This window comes from Procambarus clarkii, chromosome 35, assembly GCF_040958095.1.
Source record: "Procambarus clarkii isolate CNS0578487 chromosome 35, FALCON_Pclarkii_2.0, whole genome shotgun sequence".
NCBI lineage: Eukaryota > Metazoa > Arthropoda > Malacostraca > Decapoda > Cambaridae > Procambarus > Procambarus clarkii.
The window spans coordinates 28,185,078-28,208,444 of NC_091184.1; the positions used below are offsets into that span (position 1 = coordinate 28,185,078).

General features: G+C 42.2%; 1 protein-coding gene across 4 annotated transcripts in view; it reads right to left on the reverse strand.

Moving 5' to 3' along the window:
- Positions 1 to 2,966: 2,966 nt before the first annotated feature.
- Positions 2,967 to 23,367, reverse strand: part of sog (short gastrulation) — a 277,663-nt gene continuing 257,262 nt past the window's right edge. For all 4 annotated transcript variants that reach the window (XM_069336216.1, XM_069336218.1, XM_069336219.1 and 1 more), the window contains 10 exons: positions 22,616 to 22,757; positions 18,432 to 18,473; positions 14,021 to 14,279; positions 12,062 to 12,401; positions 10,752 to 11,799; positions 10,230 to 10,394; positions 9,051 to 9,178; positions 8,327 to 8,566; positions 6,107 to 6,187; positions 2,967 to 3,529 (listed from right to left, as the gene is read on the reverse strand). In XM_069336216.1, coding sequence (XP_069192317.1) covers positions 3,290 to 3,529; positions 6,107 to 6,187; positions 8,327 to 8,566; positions 9,051 to 9,178; positions 10,230 to 10,394; positions 10,752 to 11,799; positions 12,062 to 12,401; positions 14,021 to 14,279; positions 18,432 to 18,473; positions 22,616 to 22,757 — 2,685 coding nt within the window. In that variant the 3' untranslated portion in view covers positions 2,967 to 3,289. The remainder of the gene's footprint in view (positions 3,530 to 6,106; positions 6,188 to 8,326; positions 8,567 to 9,050; positions 9,179 to 10,229; positions 10,395 to 10,751; positions 11,800 to 12,061; positions 12,402 to 14,020; positions 14,280 to 18,431; positions 18,474 to 22,615; positions 22,758 to 23,367) is intronic.

The window sequence follows — 23,367 nt, forward strand, 5'->3', positions numbered from 1 at the left end:
AGAAAAAAGTATACACCTAAAAATCTATGGACTGTACTTCTTTTAGTTAGAAAATTGACAAATATGTTTTTGTTGATCAACGTATTCCTTATTTTCCCCAGGTAATATTGCCAAAATTTATTGATCGAATTTAATGAGCAGTTTAATTAGATAAAATAAAAAATATAAATAATTTACTAAAATATTTTACACATCTTTTTGTGTCCTTTATTAAAATAAAAGAATTAAAGCTGTCCCCATAATAGCAAACCACTAAACTTGACGTTGAATAAATAGCTACTGTACAGCCCGTGTTTAAATCTACGGAAGCCTTCTGTAAACTGCTTGAAAATACATTTAGAGTCCAGTGAAGGCAATGTAAGCCCCCGTGCATACCTGACCTGACGGCTGCCAGTGTACGCTGGTCTTGCCCACCAACAGCTGATCGCACCTGCCAACAGCTGGTCTCACCTACCAACAGCTGGTTTCACCTGCCTACAGCTGGTCTCACCTGCCAACAGCTGGTCTCACCTGCCAACAGCTGGTCTCACCTGCCAACAGCTGGTCTCTTCCCCTGAACAGTTCATACTGCAAACCACAATACAACTGGTTCCTACATTAACTACAGATTGTAACTTAACTTAGCTCCATCAAAATAGCGTTAGATTAGGTTGGATAGCCAATGAGATTTTGACTTCTTGCTGGATGATGCAACTTACAAATAGTCTATATTAAATTTTCATATAATGCTTTATAACACAACTGATCAATAGTGTATATTGGCTGTTGGTAAGTGGCATTAATACTGTGACAAATATCCAAGTACTTTGCTGTTAAAATTTTATTACAAATATTAAGTCTAAAAAAAGTGGGGTTACATATGTTATATTATGTAATCTATGGATAAATGCAAAAAAAAAAAAATGAAAAAAAAGTAACTGAAAAATGTTGTGACAAAGTTGAAATTCAGGACAAAGCAGGAATCATGTACTTAACGATCAGTAGTAGAACACTAAAATTTGGAAGTCAGAAAAATACATGTAGCCTATCTACAATAAATATTAATAACTTAAAATACTATTTTATATCATAATAAAGAAATGTAATTACTTTTTCCGAGTCAAAATAAAAACTGCATAATGCTAGCAAATTCTTTGCTAACTGGGCCTAATACATGTTATTTTCATTGTGTGTTGTGGCAAACAACATATTTTGCAAAAAAAAAATCTAACTGGCCTTCTAATATATTTTCTGCAACTCCAAACCTCATCATCATATTAATGTATCATACACCATGACATTTTTAGAAAGGCATTGCTTGCCAACTAACTGAATTAATATTTGCACTTATCCATAGATGACAATCTGCTGGACATTGGGGACATGAGCTTATATATCCTTTCATAATTCAGTTAGGCTCCAGTTCCACCTTAAGAGTAAACCTTACTGAATTATTTTGTAGAGTTGCAGTGATTCCCAAACATGCATATAACTGTAAAGCAATCTCTAGTCACAAAATAGCTAATACTATTATAATGTATATACATTTTTACAAAAATATTGTTCTTCCTACTACATCAGGGTCTGTTTCACCGAAAAAAAACTCTCTAATTGTCAGGACTTAAAACTATATACTCTTCATCACTTGTAGCCTCAAAGACTGAATCAGACCCTGTTGCCATCAAAAAAAGTTCACAACATCATTCTAATAAAAGTAATAAACTACATTTACTGTTTCACCCTATGAATAGAAGCAGTAGCCTCCACAGTTTGAATAAAATGCACCACATGAGAAGTGATCACACCCTCAGCACTTCAAAATATGACTTCAGTAACCTACATTATCAGCCTAGAATTGAGCTTGGAGTATGAACTCTGTCAGTGTTTTATAGTGTGAGTTCTGCCCACCAGATACAGAATAAAAGGAGGAGAGGGGTAAGAGTGAGGAGATTCATAGTTTTGTGTTTTTCATACTTGTTTCTGATCAACAACTGAAGCATTGTAAACACAACAAGTTTGATTTTTAATTCATTTTATTAGTAAATTCCTTAAGTCTCACAATATGTGTAAGGGAAGAGGTTACTGTTCATCACAGAAAGCTAGTTTTTAATGAAGTAAAAAATGAGCCATCTGAACAGTTTTATGGCAATATAATTGCTGATCTCCTCACCAATACGTCAATACTCTTGTAGCTACTCAAAATCAGATTTAGAAACACCCATCATCTTTGGTACAAAAAACAGGCAGCATGCTGCCGAGGGGTAGAGAGGAATCAATCAAGGTGGTTAGAATAAACTTTTATATAATTTATTTTTTTGCCACTACTGTATTAAGCCAAGCCTCCTTACTAGGTGCACTGGTATAAAATATTGTAGGTTACTTCTACAATAATCCATTCCTAATGCATTAGTAACACTCAATATACTGTACAGTACACGTATGGTAACACTTATCCTCAGGTTAGTATCCATTCGCTGCAAGAATAGTTTTATATTCATATTCAAAATCATAACATTCGTTTATTGGGGGTGGTGTCACACTTGCATTCAACAGATGCAAAAATGTTTGCTTTGAAAATGACTGGCTTATGTGTATAAAAAAAAAAAAAAAAAAAAAAAAAAAAAGTACCTTAAGTCCTTCCGTGATTCTTGCAGAATACTAGTTTTGTTTCCTCGGTGACATCTTCCACCAGGAAGATGTCAGTCTTACCTCAGCAGCAGCTTAACAACTCAGGTCCCATGCAGTCTGGCCCTTTATTGGGCACGTCAGGCATTTCTACATCCCGGGGCATAATAAAATGCTTTAGGAATTTAGACCTGTCCTCATCCTTCAGCCCTACTTGGAAGACCTCAGGCCTCTCTGCATTCTTAAGACTGCTAAGAGCTTCAGGCATGTCTGCATATCAGCCACTCTTGATGTCAAGACCTTACGATATGATTGCAACCTTTAGCTATTTGTTGATTTGTATATGTAAAAGAATACTGTGATTTTTTTTTTTAGTTTGGTTTCGGTGTTTACTGTAATTTATTTCAAGGTTCTGTTTTTTTTTTAGCAGTTTTAGTTTAGCACATCATAGTTTGCATTCAGAACCCGAGACGTGCGTGCTTCCTTTTTGTCCTATGTTTTATGACTCCCATCATACCTTCATACTTCATCAAAGATAGTTGCTACATCAGGGCCACAAAAGAAGGAAAAATAACAGGTTGGAGATCCCAGTTGCAAAAGCAAACATTCAGCATGATTAGCATCTCTCCGTTCTGTAAAAAACATCCAAATATGGTGCATGGCAGTTACTGCAACCCTTGAAGTCTTAACCACCATAAAATTTATTGCCAGTGTTTACTGCTTGACCATAACCTGAACTACGCATACGGTTGTTCTTATTCTTGTGAGAGGGTGTTCTGAATGGTTTTCGCCACTGTGCTTTATTCCGGTTATTAATAGTGCTGTTCTCATTAGTGCACCGAGGACAACACTCTTGTTCTTCCTGTACCATAGCTGGGCACCTTAGAGTGGGACACTGCTGGTTAACACATGTGATATTTCTATCCTGTTGAAAGATAAGATGAGAAATTATTATAAAATAAATTGTACTGTATATTTATTTAGCTATGAAACATTATGCCAGAGAAAATCATTTCTGAATAATACCTGTGAGCTTAGCTCTTAATTCCTTACAATGGCATTATGTTTATTAATTAATATTCATGTTTTCAAAGCCTTGTATTACTATTCTGTATTAAAGTCAACCAAAAACCCTAAATCTAAAACAAGCTTTTACAACATGCCAAATGTTTACATTCTAGTAAAGCCACTAGCACGCGTAGAGTTTCGGGCAAGTCCTTAATCCTAATTTTCCCCGGAATACGACCCCGCCGAATCGTTTAACAACCAAGTACCCATTCACTGCTGAGTGAACAGAGGCTACAGTTAAGGATTGGCACCTGGTCAATCCTCCCTGGCAAGGATTCGAACCCAAGCCAAAGCTCTCGCAAAATGCCAAGCGAGTGTCTTACCATTGTGCCACAGGGACTGCTGATCATTATCATCTGGATTGCAAAATTTATATACTGTAATTAAATTCTAATTTTGATTGTGTGCTTTCCCCAAGAAGTTTTTCATTAATAGCCTTATGTCATATTTCCCCAAAACGGTCTGTTAAGATTGAACGTGATGTGTAGTATTTAGTATTACTTATGTACAGTTCTTATTATGATATCTATTTTCGTTTGTTTTCATTTAATGTTTTTATACCAGCAGTTATAATGTTATTAACATTTATTTTATTTAATAAACAAAACTAGAAATAAGCTTTTTTTTTGGGACCAAAACATAACACATTCCCAGTTAATTCAGGAATTATGGATGTTTAAGGAAACACTTAGGAAGTCCAGAAGACTTCCATTTGCAGATTTTGCTATCACAAAAATTAGGCACTAACCAGCTGTTTGCACTGATTTTTTTTTTTAGTTTAGCTCATTTATTAAGCACTCCCTTACCCATCCTGTGGGTGGTATTGGAAAAGGTTACAGAGGCACATATGGGCTCAGAAACTGAAGCCACAAATTAATTTAGCTAAGCAAGTTACAGTCAAGTTGAAGTTCAAGTTCGTTTATTGAGACAAGGAAGAAATACATCTCAAAGGGATAGAGTAGCTTAGGGTATTTCTACCCAAGTTACAGTCTTGATACACTAATTACACAGCTTAATGAATTACTATATCAACAATCGGTTCAAGAATGACGACAAGTACAACCTCTAACATAGGGATGTTGATCCAGACAAATTCTTCAAAAGATCAGACATAACAAAAACAAGGAGTAACGGTTTCAAGCTCAACAAGCCACTGTCAACAAGCCAATCAACTTGTACCAGTTGACTGATAGTCGAGAGGTGAGACCAATGAGCCAGAGCTCAAGCCCCGCAAGCACAACTAGGTGACTACAGTGTAGGACTGAAAACAGATGCTTTTTTCACCCAAAGGGTTATAAACCCTGTATAACAATGGCAATGGTAACCCGTAAAAATGCCAAAACCCTACTGAAATGTAAAATTCAGCTTGAAATAATCATCAGAACAAATGGGGGAACCTTTGACAAGCTGTTGGCTTCCTGTCTTTGTTGAGGCCACTAGTGTGTTAGCAGTTCTCAGGTAAATTCAAGTAAATAAACAAATTACCTTCACAGTGAACTAGTTTCATAATTTGATTTTCTTATCACGCACATACGAAGACCAAAGAGCCGAAGCTCAACCCCCGCAAGCACAACTAAGTGAGTACATCAAACTGGGGATTTATGGCTAAAATTAAGGCTGACTGGAGCAGAAACATTTCCTTACCACTCTGGTGATCTATGTCTTCAGTTCACAACTGAGGAGTCCAGATTCGATCCCCAGGCTGAACAGAAACGGTTGTGCATATTTCCTTGCACCTAATGCCTCTGTTGACCTAGTAGTTTGGCAACTATTGTGATTGTAACCTGGGGCAGGTCAGTAGATGGCCTAGAGGAACCTCAATCAACCTAACAGGCATCCTGTCCCTGACTACAGGAAACCAAAGCAATATATATATACCATACAAAAGACTAACAAAAATAAAGTAAAAGACTTTAAAGACACTTAAAGTGAATGAAATCTGCACTGATTGTCATGATATGTTTATCCCCATATTTAAGGAAAACTTATAATTAATAAATATTAGAAACAAATACTTATTTCCTTTCGCACTGCCTTAACAGTATCTAGTGTACATATGCTGTAATAATAATAAAAATATATATAATTATAAGAATAATAAGAATAATTTGTATTTATAAACTATACATAAGAAAATGTGAAGAGGTTAATTAGTAGGGACAGAAATTGAATATCATATTCTGTACAGTACATGTTCAGCAAGAGGAGATGCTATTTCGGTCATAAAGTTACAAATGCACAGAACTGTCTACCCGCCGAAGCCGTAAATGCAAAAACGCTGCTTCAATTCAACAGCCACCTGAAAAAAAAGCATAAGGACAAAATGGATAGACCCCCTCGTCGAGGTCAAAATAAAAAAACAGTTACCCCTTATGCACTGGCTCCTTTCCGTAAACTTTATATATACAGTACTAAACTGCTATGTGGGTCTCACCTTACACTTGCAGGTTACACATTTGTAGAATCCAATAGATGCCACTCTGGGGTGCCACTCCGCACCATTCTCATACACGACCTATATAAAAGGTAAAAATGATCAGTGCTGAGAAGTAAGAGATTGGTATATAGATGCTTTCTGAATTCACACTCTCCATAACTAAAGTTCTTTGAATGTAGAAAATATTTTATGACCCTTTGTCATGGCTGCTACTAATCAACTGTTTTGCATGTAATAAATTAATTACCTTATTAAACAAATTGCTTAAAATAAACAAATTTAGGATCCCGGTAGTACAGTCGGATTCGTTCTCGACGCACAATCGAGAATTCTGGGTTTGAATCCCGGGTGGGACAAAAATGGTTGGGCACATTTCCTTCTACTTATCAGTAAATAGGTACTCAGGAGTTAGTCAGCTTATTGTGGGGTTGCATACTGCGTGGGGTCAGTAATTTGACCTTGGGGGGGGGGGGGGAGGGGGGACCAGGGAAGGAACCTCGATAAAAGTCTAATATGTATGATTAAACTCATAAAATAAAAATACTGCAAACCAGACATGACAAGGCAGATCTCACCGAAAATTTTAAAAATACTAAAGTGGTATAGATCAATATCCAGATCACTTTTATACAATACAATACAATACAATACAATACAATTTTATTTAGGTAAGGTACATACATACAATAAATTTTAAAAGGATTGGTTGACTTATAGATAGAGCTAGTACATACAATGCCTAAAGCCACTATTACGCAAAGCGTTTCGGGCATGATAAACTTAAATGACAAGCTTAATACTAATTGAGCATAATGAGTAGAATGAAAACAAGAAATGAAAACATAGATGAAAAAGCAGCACAAATACAATTATGTCGACAAACATGTACATGTTGGACATGTACTGTCCAACCTATGCCATATTCAGAAGTAACACCTAAAAGTACCTAATTTCATCCTCATAGTTTCCTACCTAGTGCTTCAAATTCTCACTGTATCTTTTGCTACCCACTTCCTCAATTTATGTACCTAAGCCATACAACTTTATCATTGTAATCACCGCTATCATCCTATATAATGGTTGTTATGTGGAACGCAAATTTTACTACAATGTACCTAGAAATAATCCTCCAATTATGCTACATTGTACGTGTTGATAATCCTCAAATTTTACTATGATGTACCTACTACTTTTCTTCCATTTTTCTTACAGTGTACAGGTACCTGTTAATATTTTTCAATTTTGTTACAAATTACCTACTTAAAATTATCTGTTAGATTAAGGACCTGCCTGAAATGCTATGCATGTTAGTGACTTTACAAGAATGTAAAAACATCAATGCTATGTACTCTCATACATCTAATGTACCTTCTTGTACATATATAAATAAATACATTAAATAAATAAACAAGTCAAGAAAGGTGAAAGAAAACACGCATATGTACAGTAGTAAACTTACATCATAGATAAGAGCATCAAGGAAATAACTGCACCAGATACCTGATAACCAAGAGCCATGTCCCATAAGCTCATAGTTAATACACTTATAAGTAGAAAGAGTAAATCTTATTAAGAAACAGAACATTATAACAAACTTAGTTGTCTTGTACAAATTTCAGAAAAATATTTATTCTGCGCATGTGAACAGTAACTTAGCCACTGTATATTTTTTCTGAATCAAATTCCATTATATATTCCATAATGTCAAGTGCACTGGTACTTCATTATATAGAGAAATTAAATGTTATAACTAAAGTATTTTTGACCCCTTAATGTTTAGACACATTACTCATGAGCTCTTTTTCCTATCTTGGGTATTTTGGCTTTCATTTTTTTGCAACAGAAAATTGAAGAGCTGCATATTTGCTGCTTGACATACCGGTAATAATTATTGACAAAAAATAGTGAATATCAAATGCAACAGGGGATAAAGAACCGATAATTCAGTTTTAGTAGGTTTCCACTTTTTTGTTTTACAGTACTTAATAATAATAATAATAATAATAATAATAATAATAATAATATTATTATTATAATAATAATAATAATAATAATACAGTAATAATAATAATTTATTTACAAGAAGCTATAATGGGTTCGTGAGATTACATAATATTGGTATTTTAACATTCTTGCAAAGCCACTAGCACGCATAGCATTTTGGGCAGGTCACTTATCACTTGAGTAACAATGAACCTTGCATGACAAGGTACTCACCCGATTGTTCCTAAGACAACCACCTCTGCTGAGAATGTTGTTCCTATGCTCCTCCTCTGTAAGTAAATCCCCTTCATTGACCATCCCTGGCTGGGCTGTAGGCAAAGCAACCTCAGGTCTTGTGGCTCGACACTTTGCACAGCAGGAGTCTGGCTGCTGCTCCATGTCATCAACATCACAGGAAAGCAGTGGACAAGGGGACCGATGGCAGTTAACTACTGGTTGTGCACTTGAATTTAGCTGGATTGTGAGAAAGAATCTTTTAGTTTATAACAGCCTCTGGATGATAAATGACGAAACTGCCTTCGAACAAGCAATACATCTGCACATCAAAGTGTTCATTACATGTATTGAAACAGCAAATATTCCAAGTTTTACAACTGTACACACAGAAATCACAGTTGCGTGATGCATCAAATGAACAAATCTACAAGGGCCGTGATGAGGATTCGAACCTGCGTCCGAGAGCATGAGCACATCAAAGTGTTCATTACATGTATTGAAACAGAAAAACCCTGGTTTGTGCCTCGGAGAGGCTGCAGGATCCAGTAAGTTCAGTAGAACTTCGGTTTCAACTCCTTTTCCATGTCGTAGCTCAGTCAATTAAGGCAGTGTCTGGGATGCTCTCGAACGCAGGTTTGAATCCTCGTCACGGCCCTTGTGGATTTGTTAATTTGTTCTTTTACAACTGTATTTTGCAAACTAGATAAATATCACGACTTACTTCACAGGCACAGGAGACACACTTATCAAAGCCTTCTGGAGGAAGGAAAGGATGCCATTTGGATCCCACGAGATGCTTTTGATTATTTAACTCACACATTTTCTTTTCTTCAGCAACATCACTGCCACCTGCAAAATAAAGGTAGATCAAATTCCCTCTTCATTCCCTTTCTGATAGGATGTTGCCATGAAGTGTTCTAAGCACAGGGAAAAATTTTCTTTTGGTGAGCAAGCCAGTTGATTTATTTTACCTGATTTAACTGAAGGCCACTAACCCTAGTGGCCTCGACAAGGACAGGAAGCCGGCGGCTTGTCAAAGGTTCCCCCCCCCCATTTGCCTTAATGATCTTTCTTAGGTATATTTTAAAACTCAACAGCTCATTATTTAAGTACAGTATATGCATACACTTATTGTACACTCATACTTGCCTAGTCAAGATTAATTGTAAGTTAATTCAGAGGAGATTAAGGGAACTACTATATGAGAGTAAAGTAGTAATATATTTGCTGGAGAATATTGGGTAGAGTAAGAGCCTAATGAAATCTTAATGAAAAGCACTCAATATTATTTGTTGAGCGGGTGCACTCAATTGTAAGAAGAATTTATATATATAGAGATTATAGTTCACTTTTCAATATCAAGAGTTGTCATTTAGTTGTCGTGTTGAATGACCAAGTTTCAGCATTTGTTAAGTAAAGCATAATATCCATGAGGGAGGGGGGGGGGTACCTGGACAGTGTTGCACTATTGCATTCAAATTCTTATTAAGAAAGAATTGCCATATTGCCACATTTAAAGGTTATTTATAATTATTTGGTCCAAATCAGGTATACCATTATTTCAGTAAATATTTATATGCATTTTACATATTGTGCTTGGGATTAATCCTATCTTCACCTTGTTATTTGTCTCAGGCTGCCACGCTAAGTCATCTGGTGCACAAACATCTAACCCTCTTGTGCTCTATCATATTTGCTGTTTAGGTAGTGAGCTTAATTAGGCTTTGCTGCCTCTTCTAAACTCAGTCCACTTGCTCACTACCTGTTACACTGAAGAAATATTTTCTAGTGTCTTCCGGAGTCATCCAGATTTAAAATTTTCCCGTGTCTCGTTCTGTTCCCATCAATTCTAATGCCTATCTCTGTTCGAATGCTCATGTCTGTGTGTTAGTGGTCTCACCTGGGCACACTTGGCAGCACTGGTTCGGTGGGGTGTACGCTCCATCACAGTCTAATTCGAGGCACACCACATCTTGACACGTGATTTTACCTCTTCGACACATGCACATGGAACACGTGTTGACAGGTGATTGCCAGCTGGTTCCATCCTCAAACACTCGCTTCTCTGCAAGAGAAAGATAATATTCGCTGTTAAAAATAAGAAGTTGTATCTCTATTCATGTAAAATACTACTGTATTTTACAGAATAGTAGATATCATTAGATTTTCTTCAACCTCGTGCAAGTTCTTAATATTGTTACACTATGTGTAGAGTATTTATGCAGCACAGAGTATTCATGTAGTTAATATATATAAACCCCAAACTATATCGGTGATTGACAAAAGTACAGTGATTAATTTTCCAGTGATAAAAGACAAATTTGCTAAGTCTCTTCCTGGCGAATAATCAGTGCGAATAATTAGTAATCAAAATATGAGTACAGTACAGTATACAATTATAAAAAAAATTCTAGTCACTGACCTTCATCAATACAGTTATTGCTAACGGCCTCTGCCTCGGTTTCATCTAAAACACACATTCCGTGTGAACATTCTTCACTATCCCTTTCAGGCATTATCATGTCATGAACATCTGAACCAAGGAGGCAATTGGAAGGGACAGAGACTCCTTGCACAAGACCACTCAGAGATGGCTGTAGGGTGGTGTTGTTTTCATGAGGCAGCAAGACTAAGTCCAGGTAGGTCACTCCAGCACCGAGACGGGAAAGGGACAAGCGGGTCAGCTGGGTTGAATGAGCAAAGAGTTCACGTCCCTCCACCTGTGTCTCAAGGTCAACTCTAGTATTCTCGTGTCTTGGATCCCAGGAGTCGTCTCTTTCACGGAGGATGAGGTTCCAGAAGGGTTCAACAGCCCCTCCTGGAGGCTGACCCGCAACCATCACATCATAATGAGTGACACATGCCGAATCTACAGCCACCCACACTGTTGCAGCCATAGGTACTTCAGGGGATGATAATAGTACGGGCTGTGGAGACCGTAAAGCTTCTGTCACTGCTACTGGGTTAAGCATCCCACGAAGTTCTTCACTATTCTCCCCAGCGCTCACTACAACCTCCAGCTTCCCACGGAGCAGAGCATCCAGATCACTGTATGTTGGTCTATCGTAGGTACCATTAGCCCAATTTTCCCGATAAAATGGGGTCAGGTTGTCGACGATGCGATCTCGACGCCGATGTTTCGTTTCCAATGTAAGAGTGGCAACATCAAAATCTTTCACAAACACCTGATACTGGAAGGTGCCATCATTGGAGAGGGTAAGGAGAGCCCAGCCTGCACCATGAGGCGACGATGCATCTGTCCTCTCCGGAGCATCGACATCTTCAGGGTCTGGAACTGGTATGCTTAGGACTGCAGAAAACACATTACAGGTGGCCCGAGGAGTGATCATGCCCTCCAGGGCCCGTTCTGGAGCAGCCTGACTCCAGATTTTCATAGCCACTTGGCCTCGGGTCAGTCGAATAAGACTATTGTCTCCCAGAGTAGTCATTATTTCTGCCCGATTCAAGTCCTTAAATAAAGAAGGAAAATAATTTGTATAAGCAATGTATTGCCCATAATGTTTTCTACCCATCTCCTGTCTGTATATATTATCATAAATTAATTGTTGTATAAAATGTTCTTAATACTTGTACTGACTTGCAAAACCAAATTTAATTACTTCAGCCTTATCTGAGACTCATAATCCAATGAAAGATTAGAGGCTGCATTATAATACAGCCACATCAAGGTTTTATTACAAAAAATCCCCTAACGTTCAAAGCCCTACTTACCGAGAAAACCTTGGGCAGAACAACTGTGTCCGTCACCGGGTCAAGGCCACGCTCAGGCAGAAGTTCCACTACAAGCGTGGCATTGCGGGATTCCTCTGCAGCAAATATCCCATTAAAGACGAGACTCACATGCAGGGAGTCTGTCTTGCGGTCGACAGAGATGATTGCGGTGCCTCCGCCACTAAGGGTCTGATTGGCAGTGGGTGTAGGTGTGAGTAGCGCCGAGAACACCTCCGTGTCGACCCCCACGTACCGTGCTAACTGTCCACTGATCACGTCTTCTTGGGAGTCATCTGGAGGGGATATTGCAACCCACATCTTTTCGTCCCTCAGTAAAGCTCTGAAGGTCAAAAGGTGGCGTTAGTGAAGTGAGACAACTGACAGTTGATAGGAGAGATTTGTAACCCTCGACATATCTGGTTTGACAACTATTGAAAGTAACGTTTTCAGTTACATGTTAATAAAGTTAAGAAGAATGATAATGTTGATTATAAAAATTAACATTATAAAAATAATGTTAAAGTTGCAATATTAAATTAAATGATATATAATAATGTAAAGGAACAAAAATAGAGTGCACTATAACAATGCTAAATAGGAATATCAGTGTGATCCTGTTTCATTGTTCTGTGTCAGTGTACTCCTGTGTCAGGGTACTCCAGTGTCAGTGTACTCCAGTGTCAGTGTTCTGTGTCAGTGTACTGTGTCAGTGTACTCATGTGTCAGTACTCACCTAATAGACTCACAATAGTGTGTTCTATACTCACCTAATAGTACTCCAGTGTCAGTGTACTCCAGTGTCAGTGTTCTCCTGTGTCAGTGTTCTGTGTCAGTGTACTGTGTCAGTGTACTCCTGTGTCAGTGTACTCCTGTGTCAGTGTACTCCTGTGTCAGTGTACTCCAGTGTCAGTGTTCTCCTGTGTCAGTGTTCTGTGTCAGTGTACTGTGTCAGTGTACTCATGTGTCAGTACTCACCTAATAGACTCACAATAGTGTGTTCTATACTCACCTAATAGTACTCCAGTGTCAGTGTACTCCTGTGTCAGTGTATTGCGTCAGTTTACTCCTGTGTCAGTGTACTGTGTCAGTATACTCCTGTGTCAGTGTACTTCTGTGTCAGTGTTCTCCTGTGTCAGTGTACTCCTGTGTTAGTGTACTGTGTCAGTGTACGCCTATGTCAGTGTACTGTGTCAGTGTACTCCTGTGTCAGTGTACTCCTGTGTCAGTGTACTCCTGTGTCAGTGTATTGTGTCAGTTTACTCCTGTGTCAGTGTACTGTGTCAGTATACTCCTGTGTCAGTGTACTGTGTCAGTGTACTCCTGTGTCAGTGTACTGTGTCAGTGTACTGTGTCAGCGGTGACTGAGTACAGGGACACAGTGACCGCCGCAGCAGTCATTACAACTAGGGCTCCCCCCCCAGTAGAAGATCAATAGAGAGGTCATCAAGAGGGCTACCCGGCGATGCCCGGGACAGTCTGTTTCTCTCCCCCACACCCCTATTCCATCCCCCCCTTGCCCTCTTTTCCCCTCTTCTTCCTTGTCTAGTTTCCAACCACGAGTATACATTTCCATGTATACAGTATACATGGGGGTGCCCGGGTCTCTTTCCCCTCGAACCCCTCGTTATAAAATAGTATATACACGAAATTGTGAAGTGCATATCTAAATTAATATACGTGCCAAAATGGGATTACAATATACATTTTGTATTGCTAGGGTCATACACATACATAGGGATATAATGAACAAATCCACAAGGTGTTTACAGTGGCGCAGTGGACTAAGGCGCGTCTGGGATCATCCCGGACGTAGGTTCGAACCCTCATTACGCCCCTTGTGGAGTTGTTCATTTGATTTACTGCACTGTTGCCATCATCTATATCAGTACTGTAGAATCAGTAAATACAAACCCAAACAAAAGCCTTAAAATACAGCAGTGACGATAATACATGTCCCACCTGTACTCCTTGGGTACCCTGGTCCAAGCTCCACATATTCTGTTGTTGGTAGCCTCGTAGGGCGTAGGCTGCGCCTCCAGCTGCTCCAGTATGTCCCCACTGTCGTTCAGGAACTGTATGGAGGCTGGTGGAGGGGCGCCAGCTTCCAGCAGGAAGGAGAAGTGAAGCGTCTTCTTCCGCAAGAAGAGTCGCCCTGTGGCCACGCGGCTCGTTGTCATCGGCGTCTGCGAAGTGCGGCCGTTAAGCAGCACGGCAAAGTCTACGAAGGAAAAAAATGTTCAGTGACTGGCCTGAATTGAGTAGATATGAAGATGCAGGCGACGAGTCACAATAACGTGGCTGAAGTATGTTGACCAGATCACACGCTAGGAGGTGAAGGGACGACGACGTTTCGGTCCGTCCAGGACCATTCTCAAGTCACAATCGACTTGAGAATGGTCCAGGACGGACCGAAATGTCGTCGTCGTCGTCCCTTCACCTCCTAGTGTGTGGTCTGGTCAACAGATATAAAGATGTTCATTTAATGCAAGGTTGTTATAGGAGTTAGTACGGAATACTGGGTCTATGGGTGACTGGGGGTAGCTTATACGCGGTGAGGTAAGAGAGAAAACGACTATAGGAGCGTTTCAAACTCGCAATCGAGATTGAGCAATTAGTTTCGGTCTGGAGTTGGGCTTAAGGCCCGTCAGTCACTCGAGGGTTATATTAAGAACACCACAATAACATGGTGACCAACCAGCAAGTGTATTTTAATCTTGACCTCTGCTGTCAAAGTGAGGTCATGTCGAGCCTCCGCATTCAAGATCATATCAATACTAGTACTGCTCCCTCCCTCCCCCCCTCCCTCCTCTTCCCCATCCTGTTTACTCCCCCCCCCATTCAGCTCCCCCCCTTCCCTCGCCCCCTAGAAGCCTTCCTCCCCTCAACCGGAGATGGGACAAGTAAACAGAAATCAATCTTCTACCATCATTCGCATATGCCAACCTTTAATCTATTCCAGTCTTCTCCGGTTGACCCCCAGAGCCTAGAAGTGCCGCCACCGCGCGCTAACTCGACTCGTTCATCCCACAAGACAGGCTCAGGAACCTACCCACAATGACAGCAGAGGAGCTCAGTGTCCACCACCACCACTGGCTTCTTGAGCTGACGGGCAGCTCCCTCAGATCACAATGACAAGACGAGACACTTATCTACAACCTTTACACGAATCAGGAGCCTATACCCTTCCAAGAGCCCCGGCACTTGAAGGATTAGGGTCTATGATCTGAGAAAAGTATGTATCCCTTCTACGTCATCACAGGTGATAAAATGTTTCATATATGGCATACACGAGGTGTGTGACGTCAGTATAGCATCATGATGTTCATGCGAACACAGGTCTTAGAGCCCAGTGACTTCAAGATATTGGGTGTAAGAGAAGGGTACCCCGGTCAAAAAACTTACTGTGATTACGAATTGTCTTAAGTGTAGAGAGGGCGCAAGGAAGAACACTGTTAGGCCAAACTGCCCCCCCCCCTAGTACGGTAAAGCATTAGGTCAAGGTAGCACTGGACAAATACCTCTACGCCCTCCCTCCCCCCAGACCCAGAACCGCCCAGTACCCCATAATTCCCAGAGAACGACTACATCGTCGCTTGCTACCCTCTGACCTCCAGGCAATCGACCAGACCTGGACGACCTCTGCATACGACACCCAAGAGGACGACGGCTGTGGTCACCTGCGATTCGACCAGGACCAGGGCGATCAGCCAGTACACCCACGAGAGACGTCAACCTGCTTAATACCTTAACCAGGCAATCGACCAGACGTCAACCTGCTTAATCCAGGAGCCACCTTCCTTGGTAGGGTTGTGGGGGTTGTTCTACTCCCCAAGCCCGGCCCGAGGCCAAGCTTGACTTGTGAGAGCTTGGGTCCAACAGGCTGTATTGCTTGCACCAAACATTAACAGCCTCGCTGCTCAAGTTTCAAGTCAAAAGTCAAGTTTCTCCCTAACTTTTGGACCAGGTCAAGGAGAAAATGACCGAATGTTGCGAAGATAGACGCCACTCATATGGCCCACAAGCCGGAGAACACAGAGGGAAACAGGGCGGAAAAAAATAGATGGGGAAAGGAATAAAAGGATAAGGAGGTGGAGAAGGAGAGTCTATTTTTAAATGGAGAGAAAACAGGAGGGAACATAGAGTAGGTAAAAGCTGGATAAGCCAATGAGTTGAGGAAATGTCCCTTTACGGATGGACAACACGTAGAAAGCACTCGAGGAAGAAGTCGTGGAAGCCACCTCCATCCACACCCTAAAGGTCAGATACGACACAGAACGCGCCAGGAATGTTGACAAAAACAAAACAATAACGCAGTAGGCACACCCAGGCGGTACTCGGGGCACCAGGAGCCACAGACCTCACCCCACGCAGTCACTGTGTGCCACACCAGGAAGGTGAGAAGACACGACGGTCGGAATATTAAAAAAGAAGTTAACGAAATAGAGGTTAAGAGAAAGAGGAGGGAGGGAGGGAGGGAGGGAGCAGGTGAAAGGAGGGTGTGGTGGTGAGTGTGGCGCCAGGTTGTCCAGAGTCCTAGAGGGCGCGCGCCTCCTCTCCCCCTTCCCCTAACACCCCCTCTCCCTCACCTGACACACTCCCCTCCCCATCACTTCCCTTCCCTCCCCTCCCTTTACTTCCTTGCCCCTCCACTCACTTCCCTGCCCTCTCAACAGTCCACTGGCCTCACCTCACTTCCTTACCTTCCAAACACTACCTGGCAATCAATCAACTACCTGGCCTCCCCGATACACTAAGATAGACCTCACCACTACGAATCACTCTCAGAAAACCACTATTGGGTAATTTACTCCTCTGCCCCCTGGAGCATCACACCTGGAGACGATTCCGGGAGTTCTCCTACTCCCCCGAGCCCGGCCCTTGATAACTTGGTCCAACAGGCTGTTGCTTGGAGCGGGCCGCAGGCCCACATATCCACTATTGCCTGGTTGGTCCGGCACTTCTTGCAAGAACTTGTTTAAATGATTCTTCAAGAAGCCCACCTTTGTTCTGGCAATATTTCTAATGCTTGCTGGGAGAGTATTGAACAGACGTGGCCCTCTGATGTTCAGTGTACTCTGATTGTGCCAATGGCACTACTCTTGCTGGTTCTATTCTGCATTTCCTTCCGTATCTTTCGCTCCAGTATGTTGTTATTCTACTGTGCAAGTTTTGGACCTGGGGCTAGATTCACGAAGAAGTTACGCAAAGACTTACGAACTTGTACATCTTTTCTCAATCTTTGGCGGCTTTGTTTACAATTATTAAACAATTAATGAGCTCCGAAGCACCAGGAGGCTGTTTATAACAATAACAACAGCTGATTGGCAAGTTTTCATGCTTGTAAACTGTTTAATAAATGTAACCAAAGCCATCAAAGACTGAGGAAAGATGTAAAGCCATCAAAGACTGAGGAAAGATGTAAAGCCATCAAAGACTGAGGAAAGACGTAAAACCATCAAAGACTGAGGAAAGATGTACAGGTTCGTAAGTACTTGCGAAACTTCTTCGTGAATCTGGCCCCTAGCCTTCAAGTATCTTCCATCTCCCTCGCTTACATACACACACATCACTCACATACACCCCCAATACTCGAATGCACCTCCTACTTAAACCCCCAACACATGAACGTTGCCCATTTCCAACCCCCAACCCCTCCTTTTCCACCAGGCAGTCAAGCCTGGCCTCGGGCTGGGCTTGGGGAGTAGAAGAACTCCCAGAACCCCATCAAGCAGATATCTACCAACATGACACTACGATCTTCCTCCCCCACACCCCACAGTTTCTCCCCCCCTCCCAACTAAACACACACACACACACACACACACACACACACACACACACACACACACACACACACACACACACACACACACACACACACACACACACACACACACACTTGACTGGCCGATACAATGTTACAAAGTAAACATGAATTCCCAGATGACAGACAGGCAATAAACACACAAAAGACCTCATAAGCATAAGTCAACAATACAAAGGGATTAAAAATGACTGACTGATATTAACTATTTCTCTGGTGCCGTCACAACGAGGTCACTGCGACGTCGCGAGTGATTAGATACCACTTTAACTTAGTGTTAAAGGATTGGAAATCCTGTACACTCCATCAAAACAATACTGTTGTAATTTATAGGATTAGAAACCACTCTTCAGCTATGGATATTGAACAACTAGGATATTGAATTCAAAACCTAAATACAGGATTCAATACCACACCTAACAAGAAGAGAGATACCTAGCAACTTGAATACTAAGATACTGAAACTATTTAGAATTAGAAACCCATATACTAGCCCACATAAGAAAACAAAATTAGGATTAGAAACACGTTTGAGAGTACACTCACCTCTTCCAGTGAGTTCTTCGGCCATGTCTCTCGGTTCGTCGACTGAAAAATAAGAAAAATTGCGTTAAATTTCTACACAGAATGTTGTTGTTTAAGATTCACTATCTGGAACAAATAGTTCCAAGTAGCACGGGCTATGGTGATCCCGTAGCGTCTTACTCCACAGTAGAACCAGAAACTGAACATGAATTGAACATGAGTAGGACTAATGGTAAATATCTGTCTGAACTTATATCAATTTTAGGTAAAAATAATATGTTAAATGTGGTAGGTAGATTAGCGGAACTGAAGAACTTGTATCTATATCTATAAATTATATCTGTATCTAAAAAAAGTGTTTGTTTGTCTGTTCGAAGGTTGGAGCCAGATACTTAGGGCTAGTCTAATCAAACTTTGCAGGGTGATTGGTCCTTGGTTGGGGAGAGTCATAGGCGTGTCGAGGTCAAGCACCATGCCTCGTTCCTTTGCATGAATATGGCCAATCATTCTAATTCATAATCCCTCTAAATATAATTACCCTATCCTCACTAAGATGGCAGGGATGAAACGGAAATGGTGAAGGGTAGGGAAGGTGGTGAAGGGTAGGGAAGGTGGTGAAGGGTAGGGAAGGTGGTGAAGGGTAGGGAAGGTGGTGAAGGGTAGGGAAGGTGGTGAAGGGTAGGGAAGGTGGTGAAGGGTAGGGAAGGTGGTGAAGGGTAGTAAAGTGAGGGAAGGTGTGTGTAGTAAAGATAATTAGGGCAACGAAGATAGTGTTTAGGGAAGAGGTGTCAGTAATGAAGCTAGAGTGTAAGTGTGGTGTGTATGTAGTGAAGGTGTCGCCTCCGGCGGCACCCGAGCGACGCCGGGTGCCGCCGGAGGCAACAGGAATTGTTTAATCAGGAACAGGTGCATCAGAGTGAAAGAAACTCTGCCCATTTATTTCTGCCTTGGCCGGGAATCGAACCCGGGACCTTAGGACTACGATCCCCTAGCACTGTCCACTCCACTCACACACACACACACACACACACACACACACACACACACACACACACACACACACACACACACACACACACACACACACACACACACACACACACACACGACACACATACACACATTTTATATATAAAATATAAAATATAAATTCAAATGTAGATATGATAGAGCCCAGTAGGCTCAGGAATCTGTACACCAGTTGATTGACGGTTGAGACGCGGGACCAAAGAGCCAAAGTTCAACCCCCACAAGCACAATTAGGTGAGTACAATTAGGTGAGTACACACACACACACACACACACACACACACACACACACACACACACACACACACACACACACACACACACACACCCTCTGACTAGATAAGATGAAAGGCATAACCTTTGGCGCCAAGGAAGAGAGGGGTGAGGGCAGGGGGTAGGTAGGAAGGGGATAGTTCCTTGGACGGAGGCTCGGGGGGCGGGGGGTATGATGGTGGTGGTAGAGGAGGGGAGGGGGAATAGAAAAGGTGGGGGGGGGGGGAAGAGCATGGGGAACAAGAGGGTGGTCGGTCAGGTGGCGCCAGCCGTAGACACAACTGGGTCAGACATCCCTGATGTCAACATGCCAGCCTGGCGACAGACAGTGCCCCCCCCCCCCCCACCACCACCACATCCCCTCCCAAACCCCCAACAACCAGTCCAAAAAGAGGATAGAAGGGTAGGTGGGTAGGGGGTGAGGGGGAGAGACGGTTAGATAAATAAATGGAGATTTATAGACAGTGGGACTGACAGGAATGCCGGTACGGGTTAAGCTGAATCTACACCGCCACACGCCATCTGTTGGACGCGTCCAGAACCTGATGATAACACGGTGGGTTATAATCTCTTTGTGTATGAATACACTCGTGGCCATGTTATATAAATGAAAACCTGGAGCAAGCACACGAATTCCCACAGCTTGGGCGCGCAAGCGTGTACACAGACACACACACACACACACACACACACATCTTCTTACATAACATTTAACCTTCGAAACACATGCAAGCGAGCACGAACTCACACAAATATGTCCCGTAATCTACCCAATCACCCCTTACACGCACACACACACACTCAATCACCCTGACACGGGCACTCACACACACACACAATCACCCTGACAAGCACGCACGCACACACACACGCACACACACACGCACACACACACACACACACACACACACACACACACACACACACACACACACACACACACACACACACACACACACACACACACACACACACAGTTGTAGATGGTTGAACAGTTTAAGTGAGAAGGTGGTGGAGGCCAAAACTGTCAGTAGCTTCAAAGCGTTATATGATAAAGAGTACTGGGAAGACGGGACACCAGGAGAGCGTAGCTCTCATCCTGTAACTACACTTAGGTCAGTACATTAGACAACCGACGGTTAGAAAGGCGGGGTCCAAGAGCTATCAGCTTGATCCTTAGGGCACAAATAGCAAATTGTATATATAAATACAGACAAGGCACGTACACAAATACATACACCTCATCACACACGCCTATCAACGGCCATAAACAAATAAGGCGGTGTAGCAGTCAAGGGGAATCGTACATAGCTGGAGATGGCGCCAACCTTCCCGCTAAAAAGCTGACACCAACTTTTTTCCCGCCACAGCTCTCCCGCGTAAACAACTTGACCGATCGCCTCCACGCGACCCGACTGGGGCGTGCGTTGACTTAAGATCCCCCGCTTTCTCTCCACCACCGCCTCCTATCCTCGCCTCATCACACTCTGGATAAGGCTTTTTGTTAAATTATTTGCGGGGTTGTGGAGAACTTGAGGGACGGGCGACGAATTCCTGGCCGACTGGCGCCAAAACTAAACGGACGTCGCCATCTTCATTGCCATTGCGGTTTGTGCGTTCAACATTGCGGATATTTTTTTCGTATATCTTCCTCCACTAGACCGTAAACGCCGCCTAACCTTAAGAAAACACAAATGCTTCTGTCCCACCTACACGCTGTAATCACACATTCCAACTAGCGTGTTAAGAGACAATTTCACAAGGTCACTGAGTGCATATCTCCCTCCCTAATTGTTATGAAGTTCTCCCCTTTCTTGTTTATACCGGGGTATATCATACAGCAGAAGGGTGCCCAGACAAGGGCATCATGCCCGACCCACGGGATGATGGAACCAGTGTCAAGCTTGGTCGTGGAGCCAGACTAGGCTTGAGCAATATTACTTTGCGCTCTCTCTTCACAATTACATTGAGCAAGTGTTGACGCTGGAAAATAAAAGTTTTGCCTAAAAAAAGAATCTAGGAACCCAAAGCAGCCTACATAACCTCTCGATGACGATCCAAAGAAAACGTTAATAATACGACGCAAACATTTATATTAATGCATTAAATTTAAAACGGAGTGTTCGATTCTGTAGAACAAAACAAATCTGACGTTCTTGTGCATGGAGGAACACAGTACGGAGAGCATATAAACAATTACCCATGAAGTAATGAATTACGGAGGCGCCTCATGTACAAGTAGGAAGCATTAATAGAGATATTTTCATAATTGTGTTGTTCTAAGTAGCTTAATTGAGGGGGGTTATGAGGGGGGGTGGGGATAGAGGGGTTATAAAGGGGGGTGGTGATGAGGGGCATGAAGGGGGGGGGGTGACGACAACAAAGAGTGAAAGGGGTGAGGGAGGGGGCAGTAATATAGCCAAGAGCCACGCAATAGTGGAATCCAATCCCCTTCTACTTGATGGGAGGGGGGGGGGAGGAGGTGCAAATGTTTGCTTAAGGAAAAGGTGAGGTACCTCACAGTGAGGCGATGAGGGCTCCACCTCACCACTAGGAAACTTAAGTTGTGTAAAACATGATACTTGGCTTTACGGGCTCACCATAGCCCGTGCTACATGGACTCTTCGTTCTGAGTAGCTAAATGTAAAACAACAACATGATGCTTGGACATGTTACAGCCCCGCTCCTGTGCCAGGTAAGTCCACTACGGGGCTCACCGTAGCCCGTGCTACTTGGAACTTTTTGTTCCCAGTAGCTGAATCTATAACACCAGTTCACCTGGCCTGATCATCCACAGTTACAGCCCCGCTCCTGTGCCAGGTAAGTCCACTACGGGGCTCACCATAGCCCGTGCTACTTGGAACTTTTTGTTCCCAGTAGCAGAATCTATAACATCAGCTCACCTGGTGATCTGAGCATCTCGGTGACACAAGTCTTGCAGCAGGCACCAGGCAGAAGGACGGGGTCAAGACAGGTCACCTTGGGGCACTCCGTCTTGATGTTGCGACATCGAACCCTGGCCACCATCCTCCTCTTCCGCTGCACCTGTGAGTAACAGAACATAAACAGGGATTACAGACGAGTCACGTGCGACCAATGCGGATCACCGCAGGTATCCAGGAGAGACTGGATTTAGGATTTTAAATGAAAATGGCAAAACAAATAGAAAAAAATCCGGTCATAAAATATAACAACCTTATTGATATCATTTTGTATGTTGTAACGAGGTTGTGACGTCGGGTAACGCTAAACCCGATAGTTAGCTATCGATAACTAACTATCTATCTAGCTATCTAGATAGTTAGATAGATAGTTAGCTTGTACTCACCTAGTTGTGCTTGCGGGGGTTGAGCTTTGGCTCTTTGGCCCCGCCTCTCAACCGTCAATCAACTGGTGTACAGATTCCTGAGCCTACTGGGCTCTATCATACTTATATTTGAAACTGTGTATGGAGTCAGCCTCCACCACATCACTTCCTAATACATTCCATTTATTAACTACTCTGACACTGAAAAAATTCTTTCTAACGTCTCTGTGGCTCATTTAGGTGTGTGTGTGTGTTGGGAGGCTACTTGATGAAGCAGCCATGAGCCAAGCTTGGCCATAGACCGCACTCTGATAGATTGACGATGGAAAATCGATCTATCAATTAGTG